This window comes from Emiliania huxleyi, assembly GCF_000372725.1.
Source record: "Emiliania huxleyi CCMP1516 chromosome Unknown EMIHUscaffold_162, whole genome shotgun sequence".
In the NCBI taxonomy this organism is placed as follows: domain Eukaryota; phylum Haptophyta; order Isochrysidales; family Noelaerhabdaceae; genus Emiliania; species Emiliania huxleyi.
The window spans coordinates 262,454-290,295 of NW_005200960.1; the positions used below are offsets into that span (position 1 = coordinate 262,454).

General features: G+C 67.2%; 8 protein-coding genes across 8 annotated transcripts; 4 read left to right on the plus strand and 4 right to left on the minus strand.

Moving 5' to 3' along the window:
- Positions 1–6,846: 6,846 nt before the first annotated feature.
- Positions 6,847–12,384, plus strand: EMIHUDRAFT_230310 (hypothetical protein; the record flags this gene model as incomplete). The annotated part of the gene is made up of 14 exons (XM_005785281.1): positions 6,847–7,298; positions 7,372–7,460; positions 7,537–7,790; positions 8,137–8,286; positions 8,404–8,526; positions 8,612–8,716; positions 8,957–9,103; positions 9,269–9,319; positions 9,905–10,225; positions 10,334–10,522; positions 10,673–10,789; positions 10,860–11,117; positions 11,595–12,008; positions 12,370–12,384. 14 exons carry the CDS (start codon positions 6,847–6,849, stop codon positions 12,382–12,384), a joined length of 2,685 nt encoding a protein of 894 aa, XP_005785338.1.
- A 520-nt stretch (positions 12,385–12,904) lies between these two features.
- EMIHUDRAFT_230311 (hypothetical protein) lies at positions 12,905–14,351 on the plus strand (the record flags this gene model as incomplete). The annotated part of the gene is made up of 4 exons (XM_005785282.1): positions 12,905–13,006; positions 13,123–13,777; positions 13,887–13,931; positions 14,332–14,351. The coding sequence occupies 4 exons, from the start codon at positions 12,905–12,907 to the stop codon at positions 14,349–14,351; spliced, it is 822 nt and encodes a 273-aa protein (XP_005785339.1).
- Positions 14,352–15,431: 1,080 nt separating this feature from the next.
- EMIHUDRAFT_230312 (hypothetical protein) lies at positions 15,432–16,161 on the minus strand (the record flags this gene model as incomplete). The annotated part of the gene is made up of 2 exons (XM_005785283.1): positions 15,432–15,448; positions 15,549–16,161. The coding sequence occupies 2 exons, from the start codon at positions 16,159–16,161 to the stop codon at positions 15,432–15,434; spliced, it is 630 nt and encodes a 209-aa protein (XP_005785340.1).
- Positions 16,162–18,201: 2,040 nt separating this feature from the next.
- On the plus strand, positions 18,202–18,849 carry EMIHUDRAFT_364224 (hypothetical protein; the record flags this gene model as incomplete). Its single annotated transcript, XM_005785284.1, has 1 exon — positions 18,202–18,849. A coding segment is annotated over exon 1 (225 nt), but the record flags the coding sequence as incomplete, so codon positions are not given.
- A 1,027-nt stretch (positions 18,850–19,876) lies between these two features.
- Positions 19,877–20,580, minus strand: EMIHUDRAFT_230313 (hypothetical protein; the record flags this gene model as incomplete). The annotated part of the gene is made up of 3 exons (XM_005785285.1): positions 19,877–20,188; positions 20,259–20,450; positions 20,545–20,580. 3 exons carry the CDS (start codon positions 20,578–20,580, stop codon positions 19,877–19,879), a joined length of 540 nt encoding a protein of 179 aa, XP_005785342.1.
- Positions 20,581–20,616: 36 nt separating this feature from the next.
- EMIHUDRAFT_455947 (hypothetical protein) lies at positions 20,617–22,515 on the minus strand (the record flags this gene model as incomplete). Its single annotated transcript, XM_005785286.1, has 4 exons — positions 20,617–21,150; positions 21,428–21,492; positions 21,680–22,356; positions 22,495–22,515. 4 exons carry the CDS (start codon positions 22,513–22,515, stop codon positions 20,675–20,677), a joined length of 1,239 nt encoding a protein of 412 aa, XP_005785343.1. The 3' UTR covers positions 20,617–20,674.
- Positions 22,516–24,927: 2,412 nt separating this feature from the next.
- On the minus strand, positions 24,928–25,149 carry EMIHUDRAFT_71873 (hypothetical protein; the record flags this gene model as incomplete). The annotated part of the gene is made up of 1 exon (XM_005785287.1): positions 24,928–25,149. A coding segment is annotated over one exon (222 nt), but the record flags the coding sequence as incomplete, so codon positions are not given.
- A 1,886-nt stretch (positions 25,150–27,035) lies between these two features.
- Positions 27,036–27,749, plus strand: EMIHUDRAFT_230316 (hypothetical protein; the record flags this gene model as incomplete). Its single annotated transcript, XM_005785288.1, has 1 exon — positions 27,036–27,749. The coding sequence occupies one exon, from the start codon at positions 27,036–27,038 to the stop codon at positions 27,747–27,749; it is 714 nt and encodes a 237-aa protein (XP_005785345.1).
- Positions 27,750–27,842: the final 93 nt, after the last annotated feature.

Below are 27,842 nucleotides of genomic sequence, written 5' to 3' on the forward strand. Positions count from 1 at the left end.
TTTTTTTGTAAGGCAGGACACACCCGGGACACACCCAGGACACACCCAGATACGCCCAGGACACACCCAGCGTGGGTGCAACGCGGGCGCTGCGGCGGGTTTTTTTTGCTCGAGAGCCAGTACAAGCGGCGCGAGCCTACATGCAAGCAGTGTGCAGCCCGTAGGGCGCGCCGCGCCATCTCGCGCCATCTCGCGCCATCTTGCGTCATTTCGGGTGTGTCGGCGGCGGGCTGGGCAGCGGCGGGCTGGGCAGCGGCGGGCTGGGCGGCGACGGGCTGGGCGGCGACGGGCTGGGCGGCGGCGGGTTGGGCGACGGCGACGGCAGCGGTGGGCTCAGTGGGGGTGACGGCGACGCAGGTGACGACGCTGCAGGCCCGTGTGGCGGAGCTTGAGCGCCGGCCAAAGCTGTCTGGCAGCGGCACCTCGCGGCCGGCCACCTGCGACGAGATGGAGGCGAGGGTCGAGGCGCTCCGCGAGTTTCGGCGCAAAGGCCACGCCTGCAGCGTGGCGCGCGCGACAGGGTACTCGTGCGCACCCCCCTCCCTCTCTCCCCCCGTACCCCCCTCCCTTTATCCCCCGGTACCCCCCCCCCCCCCCCGCGCCCCCCTCCCTCTCTGAGGCGGTCACCCGTACCTGCACCACGTTCGCGCCGCAGTAGTTGTAGGAAGCCGCTGGCCAAACGCCGCCCCCAACGTGTGGTCGTGTGGCTGCTGGCCACGTCCGCCGCCTCTTGCATGGCAGCAGCCCGCCCATCCTCGCTCGCCCCAAGGAGCATGAGGACTTGGCGCGCAGCGAGCGTGTCGTTGCCCAGGGTCCATTGAAATTCTGCAAGTTCTTTAGCCCGGAGCCACCCAGGTGGGAGAGGGGGCTTGCGCAGCACGCCTCCTGCTCTCCTGAGTGGCTGTGGGTTTCAGTAGGGTTTGATAAGGTAAAGACAAAGAACAAACAGACTGTGTTGCCCCTCCAGGCGGCGCGCCGGGCTCTGCAAAAGAAAGCGTGGGTGGGGGCAGTCACCCGGACTGCTCCCGCTGACGCCCAGCCCCCCCCGACTCCCCTGGACGTGCCCAGCTACCTCCAAGCATGACCCACCGCTAGTTGCCTTGAAATCCCAAGTCTCCAGAACAACTTATTCTGTGGAGCAAACAAGTTATGAGCCAAACCCAAAGGCCTTTGCTCAAACTCAAATGACTCTTCCAGCAAAAAGAGTTATGAGACTTGCCTCCAGAGCAACCAACTGGCGGTATGAGAGATCTGATGATAGGAGGGAGGAGGGGCATGAGAGCGCTGGGGTGCAGTCAGGGGAGTCACAGGGGGGTCATGAGGGGCACCCCAGAGGTCCAGGCAACTTCTGGTCAGTCGTCACCCGTACCCCGCTCTGTGTTTAGCGCATGTGAGTTGGCGCGAGAAAGAATGCGGGGTCTGGGGAGGGCGGGTGGGGGCGGGGCAATGTGGGGCACGCCTCTGGACCGCCCAGGACCTCTGAGTCACAGCCTGTCAAAGAGGAACGCATGTGTATCGCCCGTGCGGCTGACGGCGATCGCCGTCCAAACCTTCCAAAACTTGCGTGCTGACCTTTCTTGTAAGCTTCCGTGGCGCGCGCCGCGCGGGCGCTGCGGCAGGGGGGCGCACAAGTTGTTCAAGTTGGACCATGAGCGAGGCGGAGGCGGAGGCGCCGGCGCGGTTGCTCCGCCCAGTCCCGTTCATGGGTCTCGCGAAGGACGCACGCGAGCATAAGCTCGCGGTGTGCCTTCGGGATGCACTGCTGCGCAGGTTCAGGTTCAATGAGTACAACGACCTCGGCAGCCGCCTGCATGCCGGCACCGACGAGTGGGCCGGCGGCTTGCTTCCACAGGCCGGCGGGGCGCGCGAGTCCATCTGCGTCGGCGACAACGTCGGTGGCGACCGGCTGTGCTGGACGCGCGTAGACAAGGATGGCGTCAAGGAGTTTGTCGTGTGGCTGCGCCTGGGCGGCGAGGGCGAGCTGGTGCTGCAGGTGTTCTCCGTCTGCACGCCTGGCCACTTTGAGGAGACGCACGGCCGGCGCGAAGGCTGGGAGGACGCGGACAGGGTGTATGGCCTAGCCATTGGCTGGGCAAACGCCTGATCCTGCCACGTGCACACGCTCGCATGGATGCACACGTAGCATGTTTGCACGTAGCGAGGTTGCGGTGCGCAGCACGCTCAGCCATGTTCGAGTGTGAGTCCCGGCAGTTGCCTTCCATCTGTGTGTAATTAAGGACAATCCAGGTTGTGAAATCCCACTCAAACACGTGTCGTATAAGTGACATATGACGTGAGTCCTCACTCACTTGGCCAGACGGCCCTGGACATTCAGGGTAAGCTCCGAGCCCTTCTTATAAAGCACCTTGTGCACCTTCATGCCGTACAGGAGGACCGCGACTGCATCCGAGATGTCGCTGGGGAAGTTGATCTGATTATTGGTGGAAGGGCTCGTCACCTTCTCAGGGAAGGACACTGGCTCCTCCGGGTTGCCTAGCAGCGCCTCTACGCGACGGCGCGTCGGTGCCTTGTCGTCATCCCCCCCCCTAACATGCGCGCTCACGCCGAGCCCTCCCTTCCACGTCTGCTGCGTCCACTCGTCGAGACGGAGCGTGGAGGGGGGGGCGAGCGCCTTGACGAAGCCGCGCACGTAGTGACTCAGCTCCGCGTGCGCGACCCCCTGGTTCGACTCGAACGCCTCCATGAAGATGTATCGCGGCGCGCCGTGCGTCTGAAAGATTAGCGATAGGCCTCTGAGAATCGCGCCGAGCCGGCGGGCGCCCGGAGAGGCATCACCCGGACCTCCCAAGGTCAAGCGGCGGCACTCAGGTCCCAGGTTGGCTTGGCTGGTGTCGAACCACCCGCAATCGATGCGGTTGACGGAGCCGTCAGTGCGCGATAGCCACCCGAGCGCAAACCCGAACCCGCTGCGGCCGTGCACCGGCCCGACGGACGGGTCGCAAGCGAGCAGGTACGCGCAGTTAGAGGTGGCGGAGGAGAGGCCAAACGTAGATGGCGGCGGCGGCAGCGGCGGCGGCGGCAGGGCGGAGGAGGCGGAGGAAGAGGCGGCGGAGGAGACGGAGGAGACGATCCCCATGATGTCCCGGCGGACCGTGTCGGCCACGCCCTCAGCCCCCCACAGCTTGTCGTACTCCTCGTCGTACTTCTCCCCCTCCGCTTGGATCTTGCTGTAGTGTCCGTCGGACGTCAGGCGTGCCTGCACCGTCTCGATCGCCTCCTTGAGGTTCCTCACCTCGCACCCAGCCGTGCGAGCAACTACGCGAAGGATGCTCCGCACGTTCCGCCTCGCCGTGCGGATTCGGGATGCCATGCGCGTCGCGGGGTCGTCTGTACCCAGCACAACATCTTTTGGCTTCAGGTAGCCAAACACCCCCGCAAGCTTGACGGCTCCCCCCCACCCCTTGTGCTCGCGGTCCAGCTCGAGCACAAAGTTGATCCAGTCGGAGACCAAGCGAGCGACGCCATTGGGGCCGTGGTAGCTGCTTGTGGAAAGGCACCGCTCCGCGTCCTCGATCTTTTTGCGGAGGTAGACCTGCTCTCCGCCAGCCGACCCGCCATCGCCGCCGCCTCCGTCAGGCGAGTCAATCTCCATAGGTAGACCCTCTCCACCCCGCGCGAGCGACTCGAGAGACTCGTCCGCCAGCAAGCCGCCGCCGTCGCTGCTGCCCCCCCCAGGGGGGGTCCACGGGACGATCTGTCTTCCCGCCGCCGGCGCCGCTGCCTCGAGCTCACGCACACGCGCCCACGCAGCCGCCACCTCCGCCTCTGCTGCCAAGGCTCGGCGCTGCATCTCAGCAAAACGAGCGTCACTGCTGCTGGCACCACCCCCAGACTGCCGGCACTCCTCGGGCGACGGGGTCCGCGGGCGCTTGAGGATCTCTTTGCGCCCGGCGTACGAGGTGGCCGTGGCGGGTGGGCGTGAGGCGGGTTGGCGTGACGGCTGCAGCTTACCCATGCCGTTGAGCTCGTTGGCAGAGAAGCCGTGCGCGCTAGCAGGCTGGGCCTCGTCTGGGTCGAAGGATGCCTCGCGAAGCTGGTCTGCTAGCGCGTGCGCTGGCGACTCTATGCCGTCGTCGCCACATCGCCGATCGAGACTGAGCCCTCTGCCAACGCAGAGGGTGTAGGCATTCACGTGCGCCTGGAAGGTGCCGCGCGCACACCGATCTAATGGCCGGCGGCGTCTGCACATGGGCGCGAGGGCGAGGGCGAGGGCGAGCTCATTCACAAACTCCGGTGTGATCTGCGGCGGGGCGGACTCGAGCTCGCTCCGCAGAAACTCGATGTCATCTTTGCTGCACTGCAAGCCGGTGGCGACGCAGTCGCGCACGTGCTTTGCCGCGAGGTCGAGGGCGTCCTCGATCGTGAGTCCCTCGCAGCCGGAGACGGAGGAGACCTCGGACGCATTGACGATCGCCTCAACGTCCTTGGCGGTGTACTCGTCCTTTTGCTCCTGCTTCTGCGCCATCTGCTGCATCTGCTGCTGCTGCTGCGCATTCTGCTGCTTCAGCTCCCCGACGAGGCACTGCATCTCGAGGTGGCGGCGATCCTGCTCCTGCTCACGGTACCACTCGTTCTCCGGGAGGAGGGCGCGGTCGCCCTCGCCCGACTCAATGTCCTCCGCCTCCCAGATCTTCTCCTCGAGCCTCTTGTAGGGGTCCGTGCCGATGAGCGGCTCCACGAGCGTGTTCAGCGCCGGGATCCACAGCCGCGCCGGCGCCGAGTCCATCGCGATCATGCCGTCCTTTCTGCGGCCGCGGGCTGCGCTCGCGACAATGAGCATGGTGAGGCAGATGTCGAGATTGTCCAAGTCGCGCAGGACGCCGGTCGCAATCTCGACCTTGTCCACAGCCGCAGCGCTGTCGCGGCATACGGACTCGGCCTCGGTCCGCACGGTCAAAAGCTCCTGGTTGAGATCCCACGCGCGCCAGAGCGTGTTGCGCATCTTGGCCGCGTCCTCGACCATGCTCTCGGACCGGACATCTAAGTTCCGGTCGCCGGGCAAGTACATGCCAATCACGGCGTGGTGGGCGCACTGCCGCTCCGTCATGTCGCCCGAGTTGTAGCCCCCCGTCCCCATGAGAGTTGATGCGTGGGTCGTGTACGAGCCGGTGTGCTGGTTGCGCGAGTCGTGCCCCACACGCGCCTTGCCCTCCTCGATGCCGACGGTCCGGTCCTGCGACGTCACCTTGTGCACGACGTCTCGAAGCCCCTTGTAGTTCAGACTCTTCTGAACTCCCGGGTCGATGGGCGGGTCAGCCTTGCTCGCCGCGTCCTTCAAGTCCTCCGGATTCAGCTTGCCGAAGCGCGTGACCTCCGAGTGCTGGGAGACCATGGGCAGAAAACAGCCGACGCCGCTCACGACCTTCTCGCTCTTGATGCGGTCCTCGTCCTCCGTCTCCGCCTTCTCGTGCTTCATCCAGTTGGTCATGTTGGGGAGATTGATCTGCCTCGTAGAGAGGAGGTAGAAGCGACGGAGCGAGATGGCGACAAACGGGCAGAAGAAGACGTTCTTGTGCGGAATGAACTCGCGCAGGCTCTCGACCTTGTCCATCTTGCGGAGCGTGTTCACGCGCCCCACCCAGGGGGAACGCTTGTTGGAGAGGTACCAGAACGGACGCCCCCCTGCGTCGAGCTGAAAGATCTCAAAAGAACCCCACGACGCATCCTCGACGTTCATGTTGCGCAGCCCAAACGCGAGCATGAGCGTGACGCCCGCCGCGAGGTTGAGGCCCTTGAACAGCGCCGGGCCGCTCATGTTGTACATCACAAGGAGCACGCTGAAGACCGTGCCAATGTCGACGAGCGTCGACGAGCGGTTACTGCCAAAGGGGTTGCCGGCCTGGACGTGGTTGCGCTTGGTCTGCTCGCGGATGTACGCGTAGAGCTCCGCCCTCGGCGTGATGCTGGAGAAGTACGTCTGGTCCGGCTGGAGCTGCTTGAAGTGGTCGGTGAGAGTGCGCCGCAGGAAGCTGGGAGGGCGGGAGGGGGGGGGGGTGAGAGGGTGCGCGGCGTTGCAGGATTACAGGATTGTACTCACGTGTCGACAGCCTTGACATGTCCGTCTTTGATCTCGACCTTCTCGTGGTCGATCTTCTTGTTGTCGAAGAACTTCTGGTAGACGTCGTCCTTGAGGTAGTCGCGGAGGATCGGGTCGTACCAGCCGCTGCTGCACCCGTTCAACACGTTGATCTTGAGGTAATCAACCGCGGCGGCGGCGTCGGCGACGCCGAGGTGCGCGGCCATGTACTTCCCGCCAGTTTTGATGAGAGTTTTCGTGGAATCGGAGTTGCCCTGTTGGTGGAGGAGAGGTGGCAAGGGAGGCTGTGAGCGAGTGGTGCGAGAGGAGGGGGGGGATCTGTGGAGAGGGAGGGAGGAAGAGTCGCGTGCGCTGCGCTGCGCGCGCTGTATGCGCGCGCCGCGTGTGTCATGGTGGGAGCTTGTCTCCACGTGTCGGGGGGGAGCTGACGAGCCAGCGCCGGCGGCGGGAGCGCTGGGCAGGGAGAACGTCGCTGGAGAGATTGTGTGATCGGGGCGGCGAGCGAGCATTGGCGGGCGTCTGGACTCGGGCATCGGCGCCCGCCGCACACAGAAAAGAAAGGCGCGGCGACGAGGCGTGGTGGGTGAGAGGGCTGGTCGTAGTGAGGGGAGGGGGGTAAACGAGTCACGCACCATCATGGTTGGTGGCGAGGAGCGGCGGCGGAGAGTGGCTCGGTGGTTACGCGCGCTTGGCGCCGGCCGTGTGTGAGTCTCGTGTGAGTCTGGACCCCACGACTTGACGGTCCTCTTCCCAGCTCCGCTGAGGCCGCACGTTATCTTCTCTTGCGGATGGCGTCCGCGGCGGCAAAGCTCGCTGAGCTTGCGCTCCACACCGCAGAGCAGTCGGAGGAGGAGCTGCTGCTCTCACAGGAGCGGCTAGATGACATGCGCATATCGCGCGGCGCGTACGTTGAGGTACGCGCTGTAAGCGACGCAGGCATCTCGCCGCCGGCCGGCTCACCCTCTGGCAGCGCGTCTCCATCGTCGTCGTCGCCGACGGGTCCGGCGACGGCCGCGGCGACTGGCGGCGCCGAGGATCGCGGCGCTCTCGTTTTACGCGTCGGCTCTGCGGCGCCCGGCAAGGGCTCCCAGGGCGTCTCGCTCCTCGCGGCAACGGCGTCGCTCTTTGGCCTCTCTTCGCGGCAGAGTGTCGAGGTCATTGTGGTGCCGGCGGCGGCGGCGGAGCTCGAGTGGGTCGAGATGGTGTTTCGCGACCAGTATCTCTCGCGCGGCGACATCTGGTGCGTGGCGGCGGCGTTGTGGCTGCCGCCCGGCGGTGTGGCGATGATGTGCCTCGCGCGTCTCCTCTGCCAGGTACTGGATGCAGCAGCTGCGCGCGTCCAGCCCGAACGTCTACCTGCGCAAGGTCTTTGGCCACGCTGGCGCGCGCGTCGAGGTATCAGGTCCGCCGCTGCTTGCGCGTTCCTCCGGCCAGCACCTCGCTTCGGCCGGCGCATCCACCTCCGCCACCTCTGGCAGGCATGGCGCGGGACTCGGACATGGTCAGCTGCGGCTGCCTCGGCCCGAGCACGCGCGTGTCCTTCCGCTCGCAATCCGCCTCCGTCTTCCTCCTCCTCCAGGTCTCGCAGGAGCTCTGGGAGACCCACACACCCACCGGCGAGCTCTACCTCGACCGCGCCCTCGCCTTCCTCGCAACCATGTTCGAGCGCTGGCGCGCAGTCGGCGTCTCTCACAACCTCTCGCTCGTCCTCTTCGCGCGCTGCTTCGCGCCCGTCCCGGACCCGCACGCCGAAGCCCACACCACCGAGCGCGACGACCCCGCCCACTCCCCGCCTCCGCATCACGCCCTCCCGGGAAGCGAGCCAAGGCCGGCACGCGCCGCCGCCTCGCCCGCCGCCTCGACCGCACCCATCGCCTTTGCCGCCGCCTCACCGCCGGTCGGGCCGGACTTTCTCGGCGGCGCGCGCGCTGCGGCGAGCTCGGACGCGGGCCTCGGTGCGGGGAGCGGCGCGGCTGGCGGCGCCGCCTCGACTGCGCGGGCGGGCCGGCGCGACGCAGGCCTGACGCTCGACCACCTTCCACGAGCCTTCCACGAGCCTTCCTCGAGCCTTCCTCGAGCCTTCCTCGAAGCTGCTAGGCCTGATGCTCGACTGCGCGGGCCGGCCACACACGGACTTTTACAAGCTGATCGTCGAGTCGGAGTCGCGGCAGGAGTGGATGAGCCTGCTCGGCGGCCTGCGCGCCGAGGTCGGCCGCTTCCGCCAGGCGGTGCGGCGGAGGGAGGTGATGACTGCACCGGCCGGCGGCGGAGGCCGCGCCGAAGGCGGAGGCCGCGCCGAAGGCGGCGGCGCGGGCGGCGGCGGCGGGCTGTCGTCTGCCGCCGAGGGTAACCTGCTCGAGGCGATCAACCTCGCCCTGGACGTGCTCGAGCCGTCGCACGAGGAGCTCGACCTCGCCTCGACCGGCAAGAGCCTGCTCGTGCTCACCGGCGGCGCCGGCGTCTTCACGGTCGACCAGGCGCTCGATGAGTCAGCATTGTGAGCATGAGATGCTGGTACTACTTCTGCTACTGCTCTCACCTCGCCCGTCGCAGGCGCTCGCCGCCATCTCGAAGCAGCGGATGGCCTACAACGGCATCGGGTGTGACCTCGTCTGCGCGGGCTCGCCGCCTCTGCACACCGTCCCGATCTTCTCCTACGTCCGGCCGCGACCGCCTCCCGCCCCCGCCCCCGCCTCCCCTCCCGCTCTCGCCGCCGCGCCCTTTGCCTTTTCTCCCTCCGCCCCTGGCTGCCGCCACGCAGCGTCGCCACCGACGGGCCCGGCTCTGCCTCCGTCGGTGGCGTCGGCGGGCAGGGTCGGAGGGGCGGGCGGGGCGGCGAGCGGGTCGGCGGGCGGCTCCTTCGGCGGCCTCGGCGGCTGCACACCCCCGGCGGTCGAGGCGGGCGCGAGCTTTGTCAGCGCCGCGACGAGCAGAGACACGGCCGTCGGCGGGGGGGAGGGCGCGTCGTACGTGGTGCCGCACTGGATCCTCATCTCGTACACGGACCCGCCCCCGCACCCGCGCCTCGACCTGCCCTCGGCGAGGGTCACACCGGCGCCGCCGCGCGACGAGGGCGAGCCCGTCTTCCCGATTGGCTTGCCGCCGCTGCCCTCCCTCCCCGGCCTCGGCGGCGGCGGCGGCGGCGGCGGCGAGCCTCCCCACGCTGCGGCGGCGGCGGCGGCGGCGGCCTTCGACTCCGGCGCGTGGGAGCGGGAGGGCGCCGTGTCGGAGCGGTCCGACGACCTCTTCTTTGGCGGGCTGGTCGACGAGGCGGCCTTGGCGCACCACGGCGGCCGCCGCGCCGCCGCCGCGGCGGGGAGGACGCTCCCGCTGCGCGACTGGTCCTCGCCGCACGGCAGCCTCGCCGCGCAGCACGGCGGCGCGCAGCTCGGCGCGTCGCTGCCTGCGCCGGGCTGCTGGGGCCGGCACGGGGAGCCGCCGGGCGAGCTCGACCCGGCGGACGAGCACGCGCACCCTTGCTCCTCCCTCTCCTCGTCGCCAGAGTCGGAGCCGGGCTGGGCGGGCTCGTGGCAGATCCCGCCCCGCAGGCGCGGCTGCAGCGGCGGCGGCGGCGCGGGCACGGCGGGCACCTCGCCGCCCAGCCCGCCCTTCCCGTCGGTCGGCTCCTCCTCCGCCGCCGGCTCCTTCGCCGACCCGTCGCAGATGGGGCTCAGCTTGCCGGGGCTCAGCCTGCCCCTCCCGCACCGCACGACGCTGCGCCCAAACGAGGCGGACTTCGCGGGCGGCGGCGGCGGCGGCGCGGGTGGCGGCGGGCTCGGTGGCGGCCTGGCGCGAGGAGGGGCCTCGCTCGGCCGGCTGCCGGTTGCCGACGCGGCGCCAATCGAGGGCGGCGCCCTCTCCTCGGCCGGCGGGCCAGGGGAGCGCGGCATGGCGGCCGGCGCGTGGTCGCAGCTGGTGCCGCACTCGCGGCCGATGAACCCCTTCTCGCTCCGCTTCCCCGCCTCGGCCTCGGAGCTGAAGCGGCTCTCGGAGACGTCGTACGCGCGCCGCCGCTGGCTGCACGTCCGCTCCTCCAACAAGGCGTACTTCACGGGCACCGCCAGCGTGGGCATGCTGCGGCAGCTGCCCGCGGCGGTCGCGCCGACGAGGCTCCGCCGGTGGCAGCCCCACCTCGAGCACCAGTGGGCGTCGCTGACCGCGCCGGCGGTGCTCCCGCTCACGATGGACTGCACCGCCGAGCAGCTCCAGCTCATGCGGAAGCAGCAGGCGGCGGCGGCGGGCGGCGGGCTGTGGAACGTCGCGGTGCCGGCGCAGGGCGAGGTGGAGGGCACCATCCCGTACAAGACCGTCATGTCGGCCGAGGAGATCCTGCACGAGATGGTGTGCCAGCGGCTGGAGCAGGACTTCCAGCTGCTGCGAGCAACCACCTCCGCCGGAGCGCCGACGCGGACCTCGCTCTCGCTGCGGCACGAGACGACCTACTTCCTCGCGCTCGGCGCGCAGGTGCAGCAGATCCACTTTGTGCGCGAGCACCAGCCCTCGCACCTGCCGCCGAAGCAGATGCGCACGGGCAGGCCCGCCGCCGCCGCCGCCGCCGCCGCCGCCGCCGCCGCCGCCGCCGCAAAGGCGACGGCGGACTTCTCCGAGATCAAGGTGACGCGGCACTACATCCAGCCGCTGCCAACGCTCAAGTCGCCGACGATTGGGCGCGCGGAGCGGCCGGGTGCGGGCGGCTGCCGCCAGACCGGCGCCGCCCCACGGCTCGCGCGGGTTGCCATTTAGGTACCACTACCTCGTCTGGGCGCCAAACTCGAGTGGCTTCCAGCACCTCTTCACGCAGATCAAGCCGACCGCGCACCACGCCTTCCCGTGGAACCGGATCGACAACACCGTCTGCGGCTGGTCGCCGCCCTCCGATCTCGACCTGCGCGACATGCGGCTGCGCTGCAAGCGGTTCGCGCTGCTCGACTTTGAGAAGCGGCAGGAGGGGTCGCTGTTGCGCCTGCTCTCCGCGCCGCCCGGCACGCAGCGCCTGCTCGGCGCGGCGATGAGCGCGACGATGGAGAAGAAGCCGTCCGTGCGGGGGGTGGGGCCGCCGGTGGCGGACGAAGCGCCCGCCTCGCCGGCGGGGCTCGGAGGCGGCGAGGCGGGGGCCGCGGTGGGGGTGGGGGCGGCGGGCGGCGGGAGCGCCGGCGGCGCGGCTGGCGGCAGCGGCGGCGATGGCGCGTGGGAGGTGTTCGAGCGGCCCGACGGGTGGCTGCCCCGCCCGACGCTCAGCCGCGACCGGTTCGAGCGTTTCGTGCAGCTCGTCTCGAGCCGGATGCCCCTCTCGGTGGCGTGGGAGGAGGGGGGCGGTGCGGGGCAGGGCGGGGTGGGCGACGCGGCCGATGCTCCCACGCCGCGCCAGCCGCAGTCGGCGGGCGGGGGCGACCGGCCGGTGGGCGGCGGCAACGGTGGCAGGAGCGGGGGCGCCGGCTCGGGCCGACGGGCCTCGTTCCTCGACTGCACCACCGTGGTGGACATGACGGCGCCTCCGTCGGCGTCGGGCCGCACGTCGCGCCGCATGTTTATGCAGCTCGTCTACGACTCGAGCGCGTCTGCGACGCAGGTGTGGCACCTCGAGCTGCGGTGGCTCATGTGCCAGGGGCAGCAGGTGGAGGAGATTGTCAAGCACTGCACGCGGCGCGCCAGGCAGGCGGGCCTGCTGCTGCTGCAGATCCCGACCGACCGGCGGCCCCGCCCCTTCACCCCGCGGGCGCTCATCGTCGTGCCCGAGTCGCTGCGGAAGCGCGCCGCCGAGGCGCTCTGCGAGGAGATCGGTTTTGTCAACGAGTACGCGCGCGAGGGGCCGGAGCGGAGGTGGATGCACGAGCTGGGCGTCGCGTTCGTGCGGCCGAATGTGCGCGGTTTCTCCTGGCTCGCCAACCGGCTGCTGCCGTCGCAGGCGGCGCGCGCCCACTCCGAGAAGCTCCTCGCCCGCTTCCGCACGGTCTGCAAGGCGCTCGAGTTTGCCGAGCTCGCGCTGCTCGAGCCGCCGCCGCCGCCCGCTGCCGTCCCGCCCGCGGGCGCGGCCACGCCACGGCCCGCAACACCCCCTGGCGGTGACTCGGACGGCGCCAGTAGACATTGACTCTTCGGATCACTGTCTCTTCGATCGGACCGACCACACACACACACAGCCCTGTGGTTCAAGGTATTTTGTGCTACGTAGCCGTCTGGCGTCTCCCATGTTTGCCCTCGGGCGTCCTCAGTCCCGCCGTCCTCCCGTCGTAGTCGCGGTCTCTCACCCACTCTCGCCTTCACGCTCGACCCTGTCGCTGGGTTCGCTTCGGGCTCCTACCCGGATATAGGGGGTCTTGTTGTGACAGAGAGACACGCGGCGCCCCGGGGGGCAGAAAAGGCGCATCATGGCCGCAATCTCTCGCACGTCGCACTCGCAGAGGTGTCACCCCACGGAGCTCGGAGAGGAGAGGGTTATTGGACAAACGACTCGGGGTGACTTGGGGCGATATTGGAGCCGCGAGTGGAGCTCGCACCGGAGCACCCCCAGGCTCACTGCTCAACGGCGGCGCCGGCGAACACAGCCCGGCGCCTTGGCAGAGGGCTTGCACAACCCCCCCCCCCCCCCAGCATTCAAGGTGCCAAGGGCACAAACAACAGCAGAAAGGTAGGTAGGTAGTAAGGTGAAGAACAGCCAGGCTCGGACTGGACACCAACGCGGTATGGGTGGACGCTAGACAGATGATGACGACACGCACGAGCGACACACAGACACAAACAAGCTCACAAGACACACAGCCAGCTGGCTGCCACACAGCAGAAACAACACAGCGAAAAAGAAAAATTCCCCTTGTCCACCACGCCCTCGGCGCCGCCCTCAGCGCCATGTCACAGATCGAGCGCCGTCCCAACAACGATGGCTCCATCAGCGTGGCCCGGCTCCTGCCACGGCCCGGCCCAAAAATGTTTGGCGTCGCGATCTGGTGGGTCTTCGGGCTGTGGGTGCGCCACGCCACGCCACACGTGTCCGGTCTGCAACGCTCACGTCACGACTTTGCCACGCCATGCCACGCTCACGTCACGCTTTGCCTGCCGCCGCACAGGCGCTCCACTTCGCGTCTGCGCCCTACACGCCGACAGCAGTCGAGGAGCAGAGGTATCACGACCTCATGCAGGAGGCGCGGTACTCGATCGAGGCGCGCGAGGAGGAGGGCCAGGCGCGGGCGCGGCTGATGCACGCGCAGGCGGGCCTCGACCAAGTCAACGTCTTTTTCTGGCGCTTCCGCGAGCCGTACTCGACCCTCGTGCCGCAGCGGCAGGCGGAGGTCGACCGCGAGATGGCGGCGTACCGGGCCTTGTCGCGCGAGCGGGAGGCGCTCGTCTCCGAGGCAAAGGCGTCGGTCGGGATCTGGAGCAGGTACGGCGTTCAAGAGGTGCGCGAGACGTTCTGGGGCGACTACGAGTGGGGCAAGGACCTCGCGAAGCGGATGAGCTTCTGGGACGTCGTCTTCGGCGTCGGGCGGGGGCGCGACGAGGAGCTGGCCGTGGTGCTGCTGCGCTGGGTGGGGCAGATCCTGATGAACTTCACGGTCGGCTTCGTCTCGGCGCTTGTCGCCTTCCTCTTCTCACTCGTCAAGGTGCTGTGGGCCTACAAGACGGGGCTGCTCTCCGGCGCCCTCTTCTTCTTCATCGCGGCCACGGGCGCCTCGGCGATGGTTGCGCTTGTCGTGGGCGGCATGTACACAACCGCCGTCGGGGGTGTGCCCTCTCCCTCCGCACCGCGCGCTCCTTCTCTCTCGTGGCCGCGTCTCTCTGTCTCCTAGCACCCGCGGGACGCCTAACCCGGCACCTGTTCTCCTCCTGCCAGGCGTTTACCTCGTGGCGCAAAACGCGGCGCAGGCGCGGCTGCAAGGTGGGCGCCGCCGCCCGCAGTACGTGCACAACCGCCGGTACGAGCACGTCGACTAGAAAAGGACACAATTCCGGGCTGCCTCTGCGGCTGCTCCCGGGCCGCGCGAGTTTTTGTAAACCTTCAATTTTAGATTTGATCGAAACGGCGGCGGCACAGGGGCCCCGACGCCGACCACTGTGATCCACTCCCCCGCGCCGGCCCGCGACCCCGCCGAACGCGAACCAGACGCCCGCGAGAAGCTGAGCCCTGGTCTGACAGCCTGACAGCAAACCCCGGACAGCGCCTGACAGTGGGCCCGACAGCCTGACAGCGCTGACAGCACTTTCTCTGACAGTCTGACAGCACGTATCTGACAGCCTGACAGCAGAGTCTGACAGTCGAGGTGCTCCGTCGCTGTCAGGCCCTAACGTGACAGCCTGACAGCTGCCCGACAGCCCGACAGCACACAGTGGCCTGACAGCAGCGCTGACAGCCCGACAGCAGCACAGACCGTACACAGTCAGACCCCGTAGAGCCTCTTTCTTTGTGCCCCATGAGGGTATAACAAAACTGTTACATGCAAAGACATGTGAGTGTGGTCCATGTAGTCATGGGATGGTCATGGGTCTCTCTCTCAACCCTCCCGTCCCACACCTCTGCGCGTCTGCGGGGACCCCTCTCTAGCACCGGCGGCTGTGCTACTACAAATGAAGCTACCAGCTAGCCTTCTGGGGCCCTACAGTCATATGCCTACGGCGTCTGGGTGGGGGTGGCCGCCGCCGTCTGTGCCGCCGCCGCCGCGTGCGCCTGCGCCGCCATATGCGCTCCCCAGGCGGCCGCCGCCGCCGGCGTGATCACGCCGTGAAGGAGGAGAGGCTGAGAGTATGTGTAGTAGAGTCCTGCTGGTCTCCTCTTGATAGTGTCATAAGTGTGGCTGGTGTGTGTCAGAGCCTGACAGCACCCCGACAGCACCACCTGACAGCACCTGACAGCAACAGCCCAACGTCTGACAGCAGCAGCAGCCTGACAGCTCTGACAGCTCCGACAGCGTCTGACAGCAACACCCGACAGCTCCGACAGCACCCGACAGCCACAGAGCACCTCGACTGTCAGACACGCACCCGACATCACCCGACAGCACTGACAGCACCTGACAGCTGGTCTGACAGAGGCACCTGACAATGCCTGACAGCTGCCCGACAGCCCGACAGATCACCTGACAGCACCTGACAGAGCCTGACAGCCAGGGCGCTCAGACGAGAGAAGGGTCAGGGCGCCCTCAGAGTCCGGGTACAAGAGTCTTTTTCGACACATTTGCTGTCCTTCATCTCCTCTCTGACTCCTCTGTCCTCTCCGCCGTGTCTGTGATTTTTGGATTTAGCCTCGCGCGCGGCCCCGCGAGCTCTCCAGGAGCTCTTCTCGCCACACACGCCACTTGTACTTGTGGACTGTGCCACTTTTTCGGCAGCCCGGGCTGACAGCAGGCGCTGGACAGACGGCAGCGGGCGCATCTCCCACAACTCACCCCCACTGGCGCTCTAGCCAGGAGTGAGGAGAGGGCTGTTCATCAAAATCGGAGCGGTTCTGGAGCGCCTCCGCCTCCGCCTCCGCCTCCGCCCCCGCCCCCGCCGCCCACACCGCCCACACCGCCCGCGGCATCGCGCTGCTGCAGTTGAGCACAGCGTCGCTGAAAGCAGCTGAGGTACTCGCCCACCACGCGGTCCTGCAGAGTGTCCCACATCAGGACATGCTCGACATTCTTCAGCTCAAAGTCGAGCCGCAGGTCGATGCGTGCCCGGTTCGGGCCGATGGGCGCAAACTCCCATGTGAAATTCAACGAGTCCAGAAACTCGTTGGGTTCGGAGACGGAGTGGACGCGCCGGTCGCGCAGCAGCGTCACCGTCGAGCCGAAGCGCGCGGCGAGGCCCATGTAACCCACCTCGACCTCTGTTAGGAGCTCCTCGGAAGCACCCGGCTCAGCAGCATGGGCGCCAGGCTCAGGCCCGCCCGGCCCGTCAGCCTGCCGCCTTTCGAGCACGCGAGACGCGGTACACCACGGAAGGAAGTCGGCGTACCGAGCAACGTCGGAGACGGCACCGTAGATGGTCGGGACGGGGAACTGCACAACTTTCTGCTGCTCGAACGTGCGGTACTTTTGTCCCTTGGCGCTGAGACCTGGCAGGAACAAGCTTCGGCTGTGGATGCGAGCCGCCGGCAGTCTGGCGCCAATGCTCCTCACGCGCGCAGGCATTATCGCCCTTGGGGTGAGGCAGCCGAGGCGGAACGCCCAGGCACACCACAGTGAAAGTTTCTCCTGGGCGCGAAAGAATTTTGTGCCGCCGCCTATCTCCTGATCGTCCTTACAAAATCCTGCTCGTGCAGGTGGGGACCCTGTCCTCCTCCCCTACCCCTCGTTTGGCCGTCTGTTTCTTTCTTTCTTTCTTTGATCGTCCTTATCTCTCCTTAAAATCCCTGTCTGTGTGGTGGCGGCGTGCCGTCCTCCCATCCCTCCCTTGGCTTGTTTGTTTTCTTTCTTTCTTTCTTTCTGATCGTCCTTAAGAGAGGGGAGCTCGCAGGAGAGGTGACGAGTGAACTACAGGTAGTGGGGAAGGCAGCTTCGATCGCCATTACAGACATGGGTGCGAAACAACGACAAGACCAACGCACGGGCGGGGCGGAGGAGGAGACAAGAATATAGCTATAAGGTGGATAAAGCGCCTGTTCACGGCATGGAGGGTGAGCCACGTTGAACGTACTGAACGTAGAGCCGAACGGGAGGAAGCCGGGGAGGAAGACTCCGAGGAGGATGGAACACCTGTGGTAATCCCGTCGGCAGCTGTCACGATACAACCCGAAGGGGACCCCAGCGCCAACATCATCTGTGGAGGTACAAGTGTTCGAAGAGAGAGTGGACCTGAGCAACGATATGACTTGGCGGCAAATGATCGGAGTGGGCGTCAGAAGAGTCGTCCTTGCGCGAGGAGAGCTCGATAAACTCGAGGGGCCAAAATATGCCGCGAGGAGGGCAGAGCTGCGACGAAAGGCGAGAGAAGAAGCGAGAACACGGGAGCGGCAGGCGGCGGCGCCGTCGCAGAACGAGGCAGAGGAGAGCGACGCGACAGAGGAAGAAGCGACAAGAGAGAGAACGACGAGTGGGACGACCGCGAGGTGGCATGAAGGTTGCAGCGAGAATCGGCGAGGGACTGCGAAGAGAGATAGGTAGGGGCCTAGGGGCAGACGCCCAAGGGTGGGCGACGGCTAGCGCATCACACCCCTCTCCTTAAAATCCCTGTGTGGTGGCGGCGTGCCGTCCTCCATCCCTCCCTTGGGTTGTCTGTTTTCTTTCTTTCTTTCTGATCGTCCTTCCAAAATCCTGCTCGTGCAGGTGGACCCTGTCCTCCTCCCCCATCCGTCGGCTGGGTTGTCTGTGTTCTTTCTTTCTTTCTCTCCTGGAGATGCCTGCTCTATTTATTTATTGGGCACGGGACTGGCGCGCACTGTGTGCGCGAAAATAATTTTGCCGTTTGCTGGGCACTGTTGCATGATTTCTTTCTTTCTTAACAACTGGGCACGGGACTGGAGAATTTTGAAAACCAACAAGAATTTTACAACAAAACTCCCTCGCACAACACTGGGCACGGGACTGGCGCGCACTGGCACTAACACAGGTACACCAACAAGAAATCACGACTCTCACAGTGATTCTCTTCTCTTCGGGACTGGCGCACTGGCACTAACAAAGAAAGAAAGAAACTCCACGTGCTCCAAACTCTCACAACACCAGGCACGGGACTGGCGCGCGAAAAGTAATATATCTTTACTTCCAAAACCCGGACGTGCCTCCACCGGCACGCCGCTTCCGACAGGGTGATGGAAGGTTCGACGCACCCCCGGACTGGGCAGAGAGGTCCCAACGTAAAGACGATGGGCTGTCCACCCCGCCCCCACTTGCCCTGACTACACAGGATAGCGTGCCCCGACAAACGGCGACACATAGCGGGGGACACTGCGCCGGGGGGTATGCCTAACTTTGGTGCTTTGTGTGGGTCGCGTTCCCATGGTAGCTGTGTGGCTGAAGCCCTCGTGCCGCTGGCTTGCCCCTTCCAGCGGCTGGCCCCTCGAGACTGTCGGTGCTTGGCGGGAGGAGGGGGAGAGGGAGGCCCGGTGGGAGGAGAGGGAGAGGGAGGCCCGGTGGGAGGGGAGGGAGAGGGAGGCCGTCTTGGGCTCTTCTCCTCCCCCCTCCCTGGGCTCTTCTCCTCTCCCCACCCTGGGCTCTTCTCCCCTCCTCCCTGGTACTCTCGGCCTGATTACCGGAGCGACTGCCAGAGCAGACGCTGGGGGGACACTCGCGCCCGGAGGCGGTACGCACGACCCGGAGGCGTGGGGATGGGGGGGGGCCGCGCCGCCGCCGCCGTGCCGCCTTCTCCCGCTTTGACCTCCCCCAGCTGCTTCTCCTCAAATCAACCTGTGAGCTTGCGAGGCGGCGGGGGTGGGAGTGCTCTCGGGCGGCGTGTGCGAGCGCGCGCGGCGCGAGATCTTTTTCGCGAGGGCACGGTGGGTCGGGTGAGTATCTCGCGCGCTCGCACTATTTTACGTTATATCAAGCACTGCCTTTGATGCCTTTGCAAGAACCGCCAGCCGGCGGTGGTCGAACCGGTTCGCGGTTCGAGCCGGGACCTTTTGGCTCCCGGTTCGGAACTCGCTTGGAGGGTTGCTTCGCTCTCGCGGAGCGAGCGCGGGCGCGTGGGTGCGTGTGCGCATGCGCTGCTGCAAGGCGAGGCGAGGCGCGGGGCGGCGCGGCGCGGCGAGGCGGGCGGCGGCGGCGCGCGGTCGTTCTTTTTGCCCGGGTGAGGCGTGGCTTGCGCGCCGCGCGGTGATGACGCAGCACGCTGAAAAGTCCTTGGTGAGCCACCGCGGTGGCGGCGAGCCAAAGCAAGCCACCTGCCGCATGACGGGTTGACCGACGGCGTCTCCGGGACTGGCGCGCGAAAAAGAAATTTACCAACGAACTCTCTCACACAACACAGCTCACAGGACTGGCGCGCACTAGCACTAACACAGGTACACCAAAAGAATTCCGGCGCTGGACGGCGCGCACCCACAACGCAAAGGGGTCACCAAAAAGAAATTCACGAATCAAACCCATGCCCAGTGCCGTGTCGCGCGCGATGCGCCCCCGGCTCCCGTCTCTTCTTCTTCCCCTGTGCCTGGCCCCTGATCGTCCTTCCAAGATCCTGCTTGTGCAGGTGGGGGCCCTGTGTCCTTCTGAGCTTCTCCCATCCCTCCTTTGACGTTTGGCGTGTGGCCCCGCCTAGGAGCACTTGTGGTGCACTAGGAGTGCAGTTGGTAACCGTTACACCCAGGGCCGGGGAGCTAAGAAGCACTCAGCGGGCCGGATGATTGGCATCGGGCTACGGGCGCAAGAGAGCCCTGACCCCTAGGGGGGTGCGCGGTCGCAGGGAAGGGGCCGTAAAGTAAACACGGGTCTCCGAGGGTTGGTTCTGCGCTTACCTTTGGGTGTCCCCTAGCGGCGGAACGCCCCCTCTACTCGGAGCTCTAATAGACACCAGACACGAACACGACGCGACACCCGTGACCCGACATCCGCCGCTCAGGACCCATCCGCCCGGTCTCCCCACCCCTGCGATCCGAGGGGGCTCCCTTCTCCCCCCGGTCCTCCCTCCTGTTCGCTTTCCGGTGGTCAGGCGACGGCTGCGGAGCCCGAGCTTCCCGCCCTCTTATGGGTTAAATGCGTCTCCTCGGCCGCGGCCCCGCCGCCGTCTCGCCTTCCTCTGCCCGTAACACGGTGTCAGCTGTCACGAGGCTGCCTGATCCTTTCATAAAGCCGTATTTCATTTTCGTTCGTTAATCCGGCGCGAATAAGAATTTCCGACGATGGTTGCGTTTGGCTCGCGTTGTCTGTTTTCGTTCTTTTCTATCTTTACGCCCGCGGTGACCCACCAGAGCTACCAGAGCGACCCCTTTCGCTTTGGCTTGCTGCCGCCACCGCCCTTCTCCGCCGCCGCGTCGAGCGCCTCCTTGCTCTCGCGCAGCCGCTCCTCCAGGTCGATGATCTTCTTCTCCTGCATCTGCATCACCTCGCGGAAGGCGCCCGCGATGCCCTCCTCCGTCTCGGCGGACGTGTTTTCGCGCTCTGCGAGCTGCACCTCCAGCTCGGTCATGCGAAGGGCGAGCTGGCGGTTCTTCGCCGTCTGGTGCCGGAGCTTGTGCACCGTCTCCTCGAGCAGCACGCTCTCCTGCGCGCGCTCGAGCTTGACCTGCGGCCGCACGGCGCAGGTGGGGGCGCAGGCGCCGCCGGCAGGGAGGGTGGGGCGGGGCGGCCCGCACCTGCACGAGCTCCTCGGTGCGCTTTGCGATGTCGGCGCACAGCGTCGCCCGCACCTCGTCCGCCATCTCGAGCTGGTCCTGCAGCTCCTGCAGCCCCGCCGGCTGGATCTGCTCGCGGCGCGCGGCGCGCTCCTGCAGCTCCTCGAGCTCGCGCCGCGCCTCCTGCAGCTCCGCTTGCAGCGCGACGTACGCCTGCGGGCGCGTCTCAGACGCGTCACCCACATGTCCAGGACAGGCGCGCGGGGATCGCCCTGCAGCGCGGCGGCGACGCCTTTTCGAGGTCGACCTGCTCCTGCATCACGGCGCAATTCTCGTCCTCCATCTGCTCCAGCCTATCACCAACGCGTGCCGCGGCCGCTGAGGCGCCACGGGGCGCGGCGGGCGCGCGCGCGCGCGCGGGGCGGCGTCATGTCGAGTCACCGCTGCGAGAGCAGCTCGATCTCCGCCTCGGACTGCTGCAGCAAGGACTGCTGGTGCTTCCGCGCCTTGGCCAGCTTGCGCGCGTTCTCCTCGCGGTGCTGCTCCGAGCGGTCGAGCTTGCCCTGCAGGTCCTGCTGCATCGCGAGCCGGTCGTCCGCGTCGGCGCCGCCCGGGCCGAGCTGCGAGCCCAGCTCCTTCTTCTCCCGGCGCAGCCGCGCAACCTCGGCGCGCGCCTCGCCCAGCTGGGCCGCCGCCTGCCGCGACTCGTGCGCGTGCTGGCGCGAGGCGGCGTCGGCGGCGATGAGCTGCTGCCGCAGCCCCGCCGCCTCCTCGCGCAGCTGCGCCCGCTCGCCCCCCCACTCGCGCCGCTCGCCCTCGAAGCGCGCGTGCGTCTTTCGCGCGAGCGTCTGCGCCGCCTCGAGCTGCGCCTGCAGCTGCGACACCTGCGCGTCGAGCGAGTAGACGGTCGCGCCTGGAGAGGGGGGGGCAGCGGCGCGGTGAGGAGAGGTGACGCGCGCCCGCCGCGGAGAAGGGAGCGGGGCGGCGTCGCGCCCTCTGCGGCCGACGCCCCTGAGCCGAGCCGGTCCCTCGCTGAGATGGCCGAGACGGCGGAAGAGCCGACCCGGCTGAGCGGGATCGAAGAGCCGCACCGCACGGGCGGCACCGAGAGGGAGGAGGCCGCCCGGTCGACCTCCCGCACGCCCCTCCCCTCTGCGCCGCCGCCCCCTCCCTCGCAGCTGCTGCCCGACGCGACGGCTCCGCCGCCTCCGCGCGTAGAGCGGAGCGCTGCGGCGAGATGCGGCAGGCTGCCGCCCTCGCCGCCTCCGCCGGATGTCGCCACGGCGCACGCCGGGGCGTCCGCCGCCGCCCCCGCCCCCGTCTCGGCCTCCTCCGCCGCGACCTCGGCCGCCATCTCGGCCTCCAGCGCCGCCACCTCGTCCCTCGCCGCCGCCTCTGCCGCCTCCGCCTCCGCCTGCCCCGCCGGCGGCGCCGCGTTGTACCGCTCGAGGTCGCCGGCGGTGAGAGAGGCGAGCGAGGCGCTCACGCCGCCGTCCGCCGCGGCGGCTCCTCGCGACGCGCCGAGCGAGACGCCGTCGCGCGAGGAGCGCCTCTCTCCCGCCCTCTCTCCCGACCGCTCCGAGAGCTCTCCGTCGAGGTCGTCAGCGTACGCGACGTCGTCGAGGAGAGAGGAGCCGCACGAGGAGAGGGAGCTCGCGTCGGAGCGGTCGCTCGGATCGTTGCCGTCGCGCGGCAGCTCCTTTTGCAGCCGCGATGAGATGGAGACGTCGAGCTTTGCGATGGCGGCCGAGCCCTTTGAGAGGGTGAGCGTCCGCCGCAGCGGCGCCGACGGCGGCGCCGATGCGAATGGCGCCATGTCGACCTTGCACTTGGCGAGCGTCTGCGCGCCGCGCGAGCCGTGTCGGATGAGCGCGAATCCGCAGAGCTTCTCGCTGAAGCCGGACGAGGAGGAGGCGGCCGAGGGGGAGCGGAAGAGAGTGCAGATGAGGGTGAGCGTCTGGCCAAAGATTGCGCTGCGGCTCTGCGCGTCGGCCGCCGCCTCCTGAGTGATTGCCGTCTTTGAGCCTCGCGTCCACAGCACCGAGAGGTTGGAACTCGGACACGTCCCGCCGGGCAAAAAGGTGAGGCCGTGCACCGTGACAAAGTACTGGTACTTGAGCTGCTCCGATCCGATATGCGGCCTGGGCCGGGCGCGGGCGGCGGCCAGGAGCGAGGACGGCATCCTGGTGGGACGCTGCAGGTCGTAGGCAAGGCCGGCAAGTCGCGGTGAAACGCTCTCTTTCTTTTGCGGCTCCACTTTGCGTTTCGCGGTGGCCATGCACCGGCGACCGCGGTGCAAGAACACTCTCGTCTCGAGCAGCGTCCGTCTCGCCGCCGCCGCCTCGCGCCGCGACAGCTCGGGTTTGCCGCCTCGCCGCGCCGCGCGAGAAAGAATGCTCGCAGCTGCCGACCCGATCTGCTGACCGGCGCCGGCATCTGGCCTGCACGATCTGCGCCCTCCACCGGAATTCGTATGCAGCATAGGCACCGGGCCTGGCAGCACCGGCTCAACGCCGCGCCCCGCGGTCGGTGCAAGCAGGGAATGTATGTTCCCGCTGCTGCTCTGCTGCAGCCTCCAGTCGCGGTGCGGCCTCCGCACTCTCGGCGTTCGCCTCTCGCCCTGCTGCAGCATCCGTTCCCATCTCTGGCTGCCGTTCGCCGAGCGCCTCCTCAAAGCATGCGAGAATCTCGTCGCTCTGAAGGTCAGTCTCGAGCACGTCGTCAGCAGCGCGGATGCTCGCCAGGGCACGGCCCGCCGTCGGTCGCGGTCTCGTCTTAGTTCTGGCAGCGTCGGCGCCGACCTGCTCCCGCGCTGGCGACGCATCATGCTGCGCTTCGCGAGCAATCGCGTAACGGGAGGCTCGCTGGCTTTTTGTGGCTTTTTTGGATTCTCCCACCCTCCCACCCCTCTCTTGGGTTTTTTTCTCAACCCACGTGCCTCTGCACATCCGTTCACGTGCACGGAGCTTCTTGAGCCACCCACCCAGGAGAGTTGGGGGCACAGACCGAGACGTGAAGATCACGTTCCCCAATTTTCACGGCGGGATATGGCGGGAGGTATGGGGCGGGATAGGGTCAGATATGGCGAGATACATCAAGATACCGCAAAGAAATCGTCCACACTAGGGCTTGGGAATGCACGTAAGACACAGAGTGCACACACACCGCACAGCCCCACAGGGGCAGCACAGGGGCGGGGGGTCACATCGAACATCGTGACAAGAGAGCGCATCATGACAGAGAGCACATGCACAGGCACCACACCGCGAGTACCACCACGAGCACGTAGAAGGAGTAGCGGGAGACAGAGGAGGGCATCGTGAGGGGCACCACCTCAGGTCCTCAGCCCAGCGGGTTGACCGTGGCAAGCTCGACGGCGAGGCGGCCGAGCTGGCGCAAGCAGAGGGCGACGGCTTCGCCAAAGTCCGTCTCGAGGTATGCGATGCCGTGCCGCGCGGCGAGCGCCTTGACGCGGGGCGCGACGGCGCGCAGCCGGTGGCGTGGCAGCTGCGGGAATAGGTGGTGCTCAATCTGCATCTCGAGGCCGCCGTGGAACCATGCGTCCCACCAGCACGTCCGCATGTTACGCGTGGTTGCAAGCTGGAAGCGCAGCACACCGAGAGCTGCCTCCTCGTCGGCGGTGAACTGCTGCGTGCAGAGGTGCGAGAGGAGGAGCTGCACGTGCAGCACCCCTACTCGTGGCAATGCATGATGTGAGGAGGGGCAGCGGGAAGGCGCACCCTGACACGAGGGCGACACGCGCCGACGAGCGCATAGTGAACCGCGACAAACAAAAGCCGTTCGGACATGCCGGGGAGGAGGGCCCAGAGGAAAGCGCCAAACCAGCCCACGTGCAGCGCCATGGCTGCGAGGTCGGCCCACTGGCGGCGGCGCAGCGCGTACGCCCACGAGATCGCCAAGAAGTTGTAGCGGCCGACGATCATCGCCAGAGGCAGAAACGTGAGGTGCTGCACGCGCGTCAAGCATTGCACCACACGCCAGGCGGCGCGGCGGGGCAGTGGCGCCGATGGCAGCTCGGCGAGCCAGTGGGGGATCTCCTTGACCGACTGGAGCCAGAGGGGAAAATAGCGAAACTGCGGGTCGGCGTGGGGGCGCAGTGTGTAGGCGTGGTGCAGGTTGTGCTCCTCGAGCCACATGCCGCATGAGATACCTACGTCGAGGGTCGCCCGCCGTGACAGACGGGACTCTCTCGTGCCGGTGCGGGATTGAGTGGGGAGGAGGTGCCGAGCAGGGCTCCCGCATTAAGCTGCGCGAGCGCGGCGCGTCGCCAAGTGCGCCCCCGTGGCCGCGCAAGCACGCCGTTGTGCAGCGTGTCGTGGCCGATGAAGGCTCCCTGCTGCAGAGCGAGGGCCAAGAGCGCCGCCGAGAGCAGGATCTTCCCACGCGCCGGCTTCGCGTCCGAGCCGGTCGCGGCTAGGAGCACACCCACGGCCGTCCCCCAGAGGCCGATCACCACCGCCTGCTTGAGCCAGTAGAAGGAAGCGTCGGGCTCGAACGCGCCCTCCTCCCAAAGCTGACGCCGAAGCTTACGGTAGTCGGTCGTAGCGCCGTCGCCCACTCTGCTGCTGCTGCCATCGCCGCCACCGCCTCCGCCGCTGCTTCCAGGAGGTCCCTCGTCGGGCTCCGAGAAGAGCCCCCATCGCACGCCCGTCGAGGGCGGCCGGCGTGCTTCGAGCGCACCGACGAGGAACGGCTTGAGTCGCCGCGCCACCGCAGGCGGGTGAAAGAGCTCAAACTGATCGGACGCGTCGCGGCCGGCGTAGGCAAGAAGAATGTCGGAACCTCCCGGGTGACGGTCGTGCCAACGAGACACGTTGTACACCATGCCGTGGATGGCAAGCCAGGAGTCACCTCCGCTCGAGTGCCGTTGCAGCTCCTCGTGAGAGATCATGCGTGTGTCTGCAGCTGGTGCGACCGCCGGCTCGTCGGCTCTGTGCGCGGTGTCGTTGTCGTCGGCAACGTCAGTGGCGCGGTCAGTGGCGCGGTCAGATGCGGCTGCCTCCTGAGGCTGAGGCTGAGGCCGCGCGGGCGGGAAGAGGAGCTTCTCGCTCAGATAGACGACGCCCATGCCGGAGGCGATGCCGGCGACAAAAGTGAGGTGGACGTTGTGCGAAAGGTGCCACGTGGCCCAAGTCGCCGCGTTGGTCCACCCAACCTCGACCGCAGAGCGGAGAGGGCGCGTCTCCCAGTTGGAGACCGTGTGGGTCAGCCGCTGCTGGATTGCCGCCCCCCACTTGCGTGTGCGCTTGGAGGAGAGGAAGAGCTTTGCCGCAATCTCTGCAGTGGCGCCGCAGCAAATGGTGAAGAGCACCTGCGACGCGAAGCCGTGGCGACCAGCAGCAAACGCCCAGTGGCACCCCAAGATGACAGCGTACGCGCAAACGCCCAGCGGCACCAGGCGGGCGCTTCGGTCCTCCTCGCCAACTGAGGTGGGGACGATCCAGCGGCCCGCCAACGCCTCGGAGACCAGGCACACCAGCATTCCCGCTGCGAGCCCCGCTTGCACCGCTTGCAGCATGTCGTTGTACTGTGCGTAGGCCCCGATCGTGCAGCCGAGGAAGGAGCACGCCTCCGTCGCTGATCGCGCGGGGTGGTTGCGCCAGTTGGCGGCGGTGCCGAGGATGCGATCCTGCAGAATCTGGCCGGCGCGTCGAGTCGGCGGCCAGGCCGCAATCAGTTTCGAAGAGGCGAGAAGCGCGCTCCCTGCGAGGCCGGCGAGCAGGCCGGCGACAGCAATGTCGCCGATGTCGCGATAAATTAGCCGCGTCCCCGAGATTCCGTACAGCAGGTAGAGTATTGGGTCCACCAGCGTCGCGGCCCGCGCCGGCCCGAGTCGCGCCGGGCGGTGTGGCGAGCGCTCGCAGGCCGTGCAGGTCTGGCGCATGTGCTTCTCCACCTCCCGGAGCATGGGTGTGAGGGCCTCGCCACAGAGCACGAGCACCCACCCTGACATTGTGCCGCAAAGAATCGCGAGGAACGGGCGGCGGGTCTTGTCATACACGAGCCAGATGCCCGTCAGCCATGTCGTCAGCTCGATGAAGGATCGCAGCGTCTCCGTCTCCCAGTTCCGCACGGTGTGTTTCACGCGCCCAACTAGCACCTTGCCGGCTGTGCGGGTGGGAGGCCAGCCCGAGAGCAGCCGCCCAAGGAGAGTGAAGCAGACCGACGAAAAGAGAGCGAGGGCCATGTTGGTGTGATTGAGCGTCCAGCTTGTCGGGCCGATCTGGATCGCAAACTGCGGGCAACGGGCGGGATCCGGGTGAGCTCTAGGATGCCAATGCGCGACCCATTGGACGCGGCGCGCGAGCGAGCAAGCCGGGATGTGTTGGGGCTGCAAGGGCGAGCAGCCACCTGCACGGCGAGCAGAATCGCCAGGATGGTTGAGGCTGCCGAGAGCATCGGATGCTCCTGTAGCCCGCATTCGGACATTCCTGAGCTGCGGTGGGTCGCCCCGGAACACCTTGTTCGGCGGCAGCTGCGTGAATTCTTGAGATTCCGGAATGAACAAAAGAATTTCCTAGGCTCCTCTTCGATCCCTCCCTGTTCTCTGTTCTTTGTCTTTCTGTAGGGCTTGCCCTCCGTGTTGGGGAAAAATGAAAGGGGCGCAGTCCGCAGACAGGACGCGGCACGGAACGGGCACACAATAATTGCAGAGAGAGGTTAAGTTAGGTAGAGAGAAGCGAGAAACGGGAAGCCGACCTGCAAGGGATCCGAACCCACCACAGTGGGTCCTCAGTCAGTGTGTCGGCGATTTGTAGCCTCGCACAGGGGGCCAAGATGGCCGAGGGCCGTCACACGCTCGTGATGGAGCTCATCGCGCTTCATCCGCGGGAGTACGCGCTCGTCAACTCTCGCGTGCTTGCGCTTTCGGCGGTGATCACCTCCGCGCTCGTCGCCCACTGCGTCACGCTTCTCAACGACAGCAGCGTCGAGCCGGCGACGCCGGCGACGCCGTGGCTGCGTGCGGCGTGCATGGTCCGCGTGCTCGCGGCGCTGCCGCGCCCCTTCGCCTGGTACCGCATCTATGTGCTGCACGCCGCGGCGCTCAAGCAGCCCGAGGTGCTGCGCGTGGCACACCGCTGCCTCGCCGCGCTGGAGGACCCGTTCGTGCGGCTCAACAATCGGCTGCGCACAGCGTACGTCACCTGGCTGGTCGCGATGCTCATCTGGCTCCTCTACTGCTGCATGCCGCACGGCGTTTTGCCCTGGCTCGCCAGCGCGCCCGAGCGCAAATTTTCGCCGTTTGAGAAGCGGCTGCAGTGGCACGTGCTGTGCTGCCTCGCGGCGATGCTGCTCACCAACCTGGGCTCGGCGGCGCTGATGCTCCTCCTCATCTCGCACGGCGACCACGAGCGCGTCGAGGCCTCGCAGCGCCTCGACAAGGCTGCGCCGGCGCAGGAGGTGAGTAGGGGCATGGAGGCGCGGCTCAGCGAGGACCCGTGCATCATCTGCTTTGGCGACCTGGCCGCAGGCGCCTACCCCCCCCCCTAGGCGGTACACCACCTCTTTTCCTTTCCCTCTTCTCTCTCTCTTTTTTTTTTTCCCCGCCTTCTCTCCTTCCTTCTGTCTTTACCCCCTGCGTCT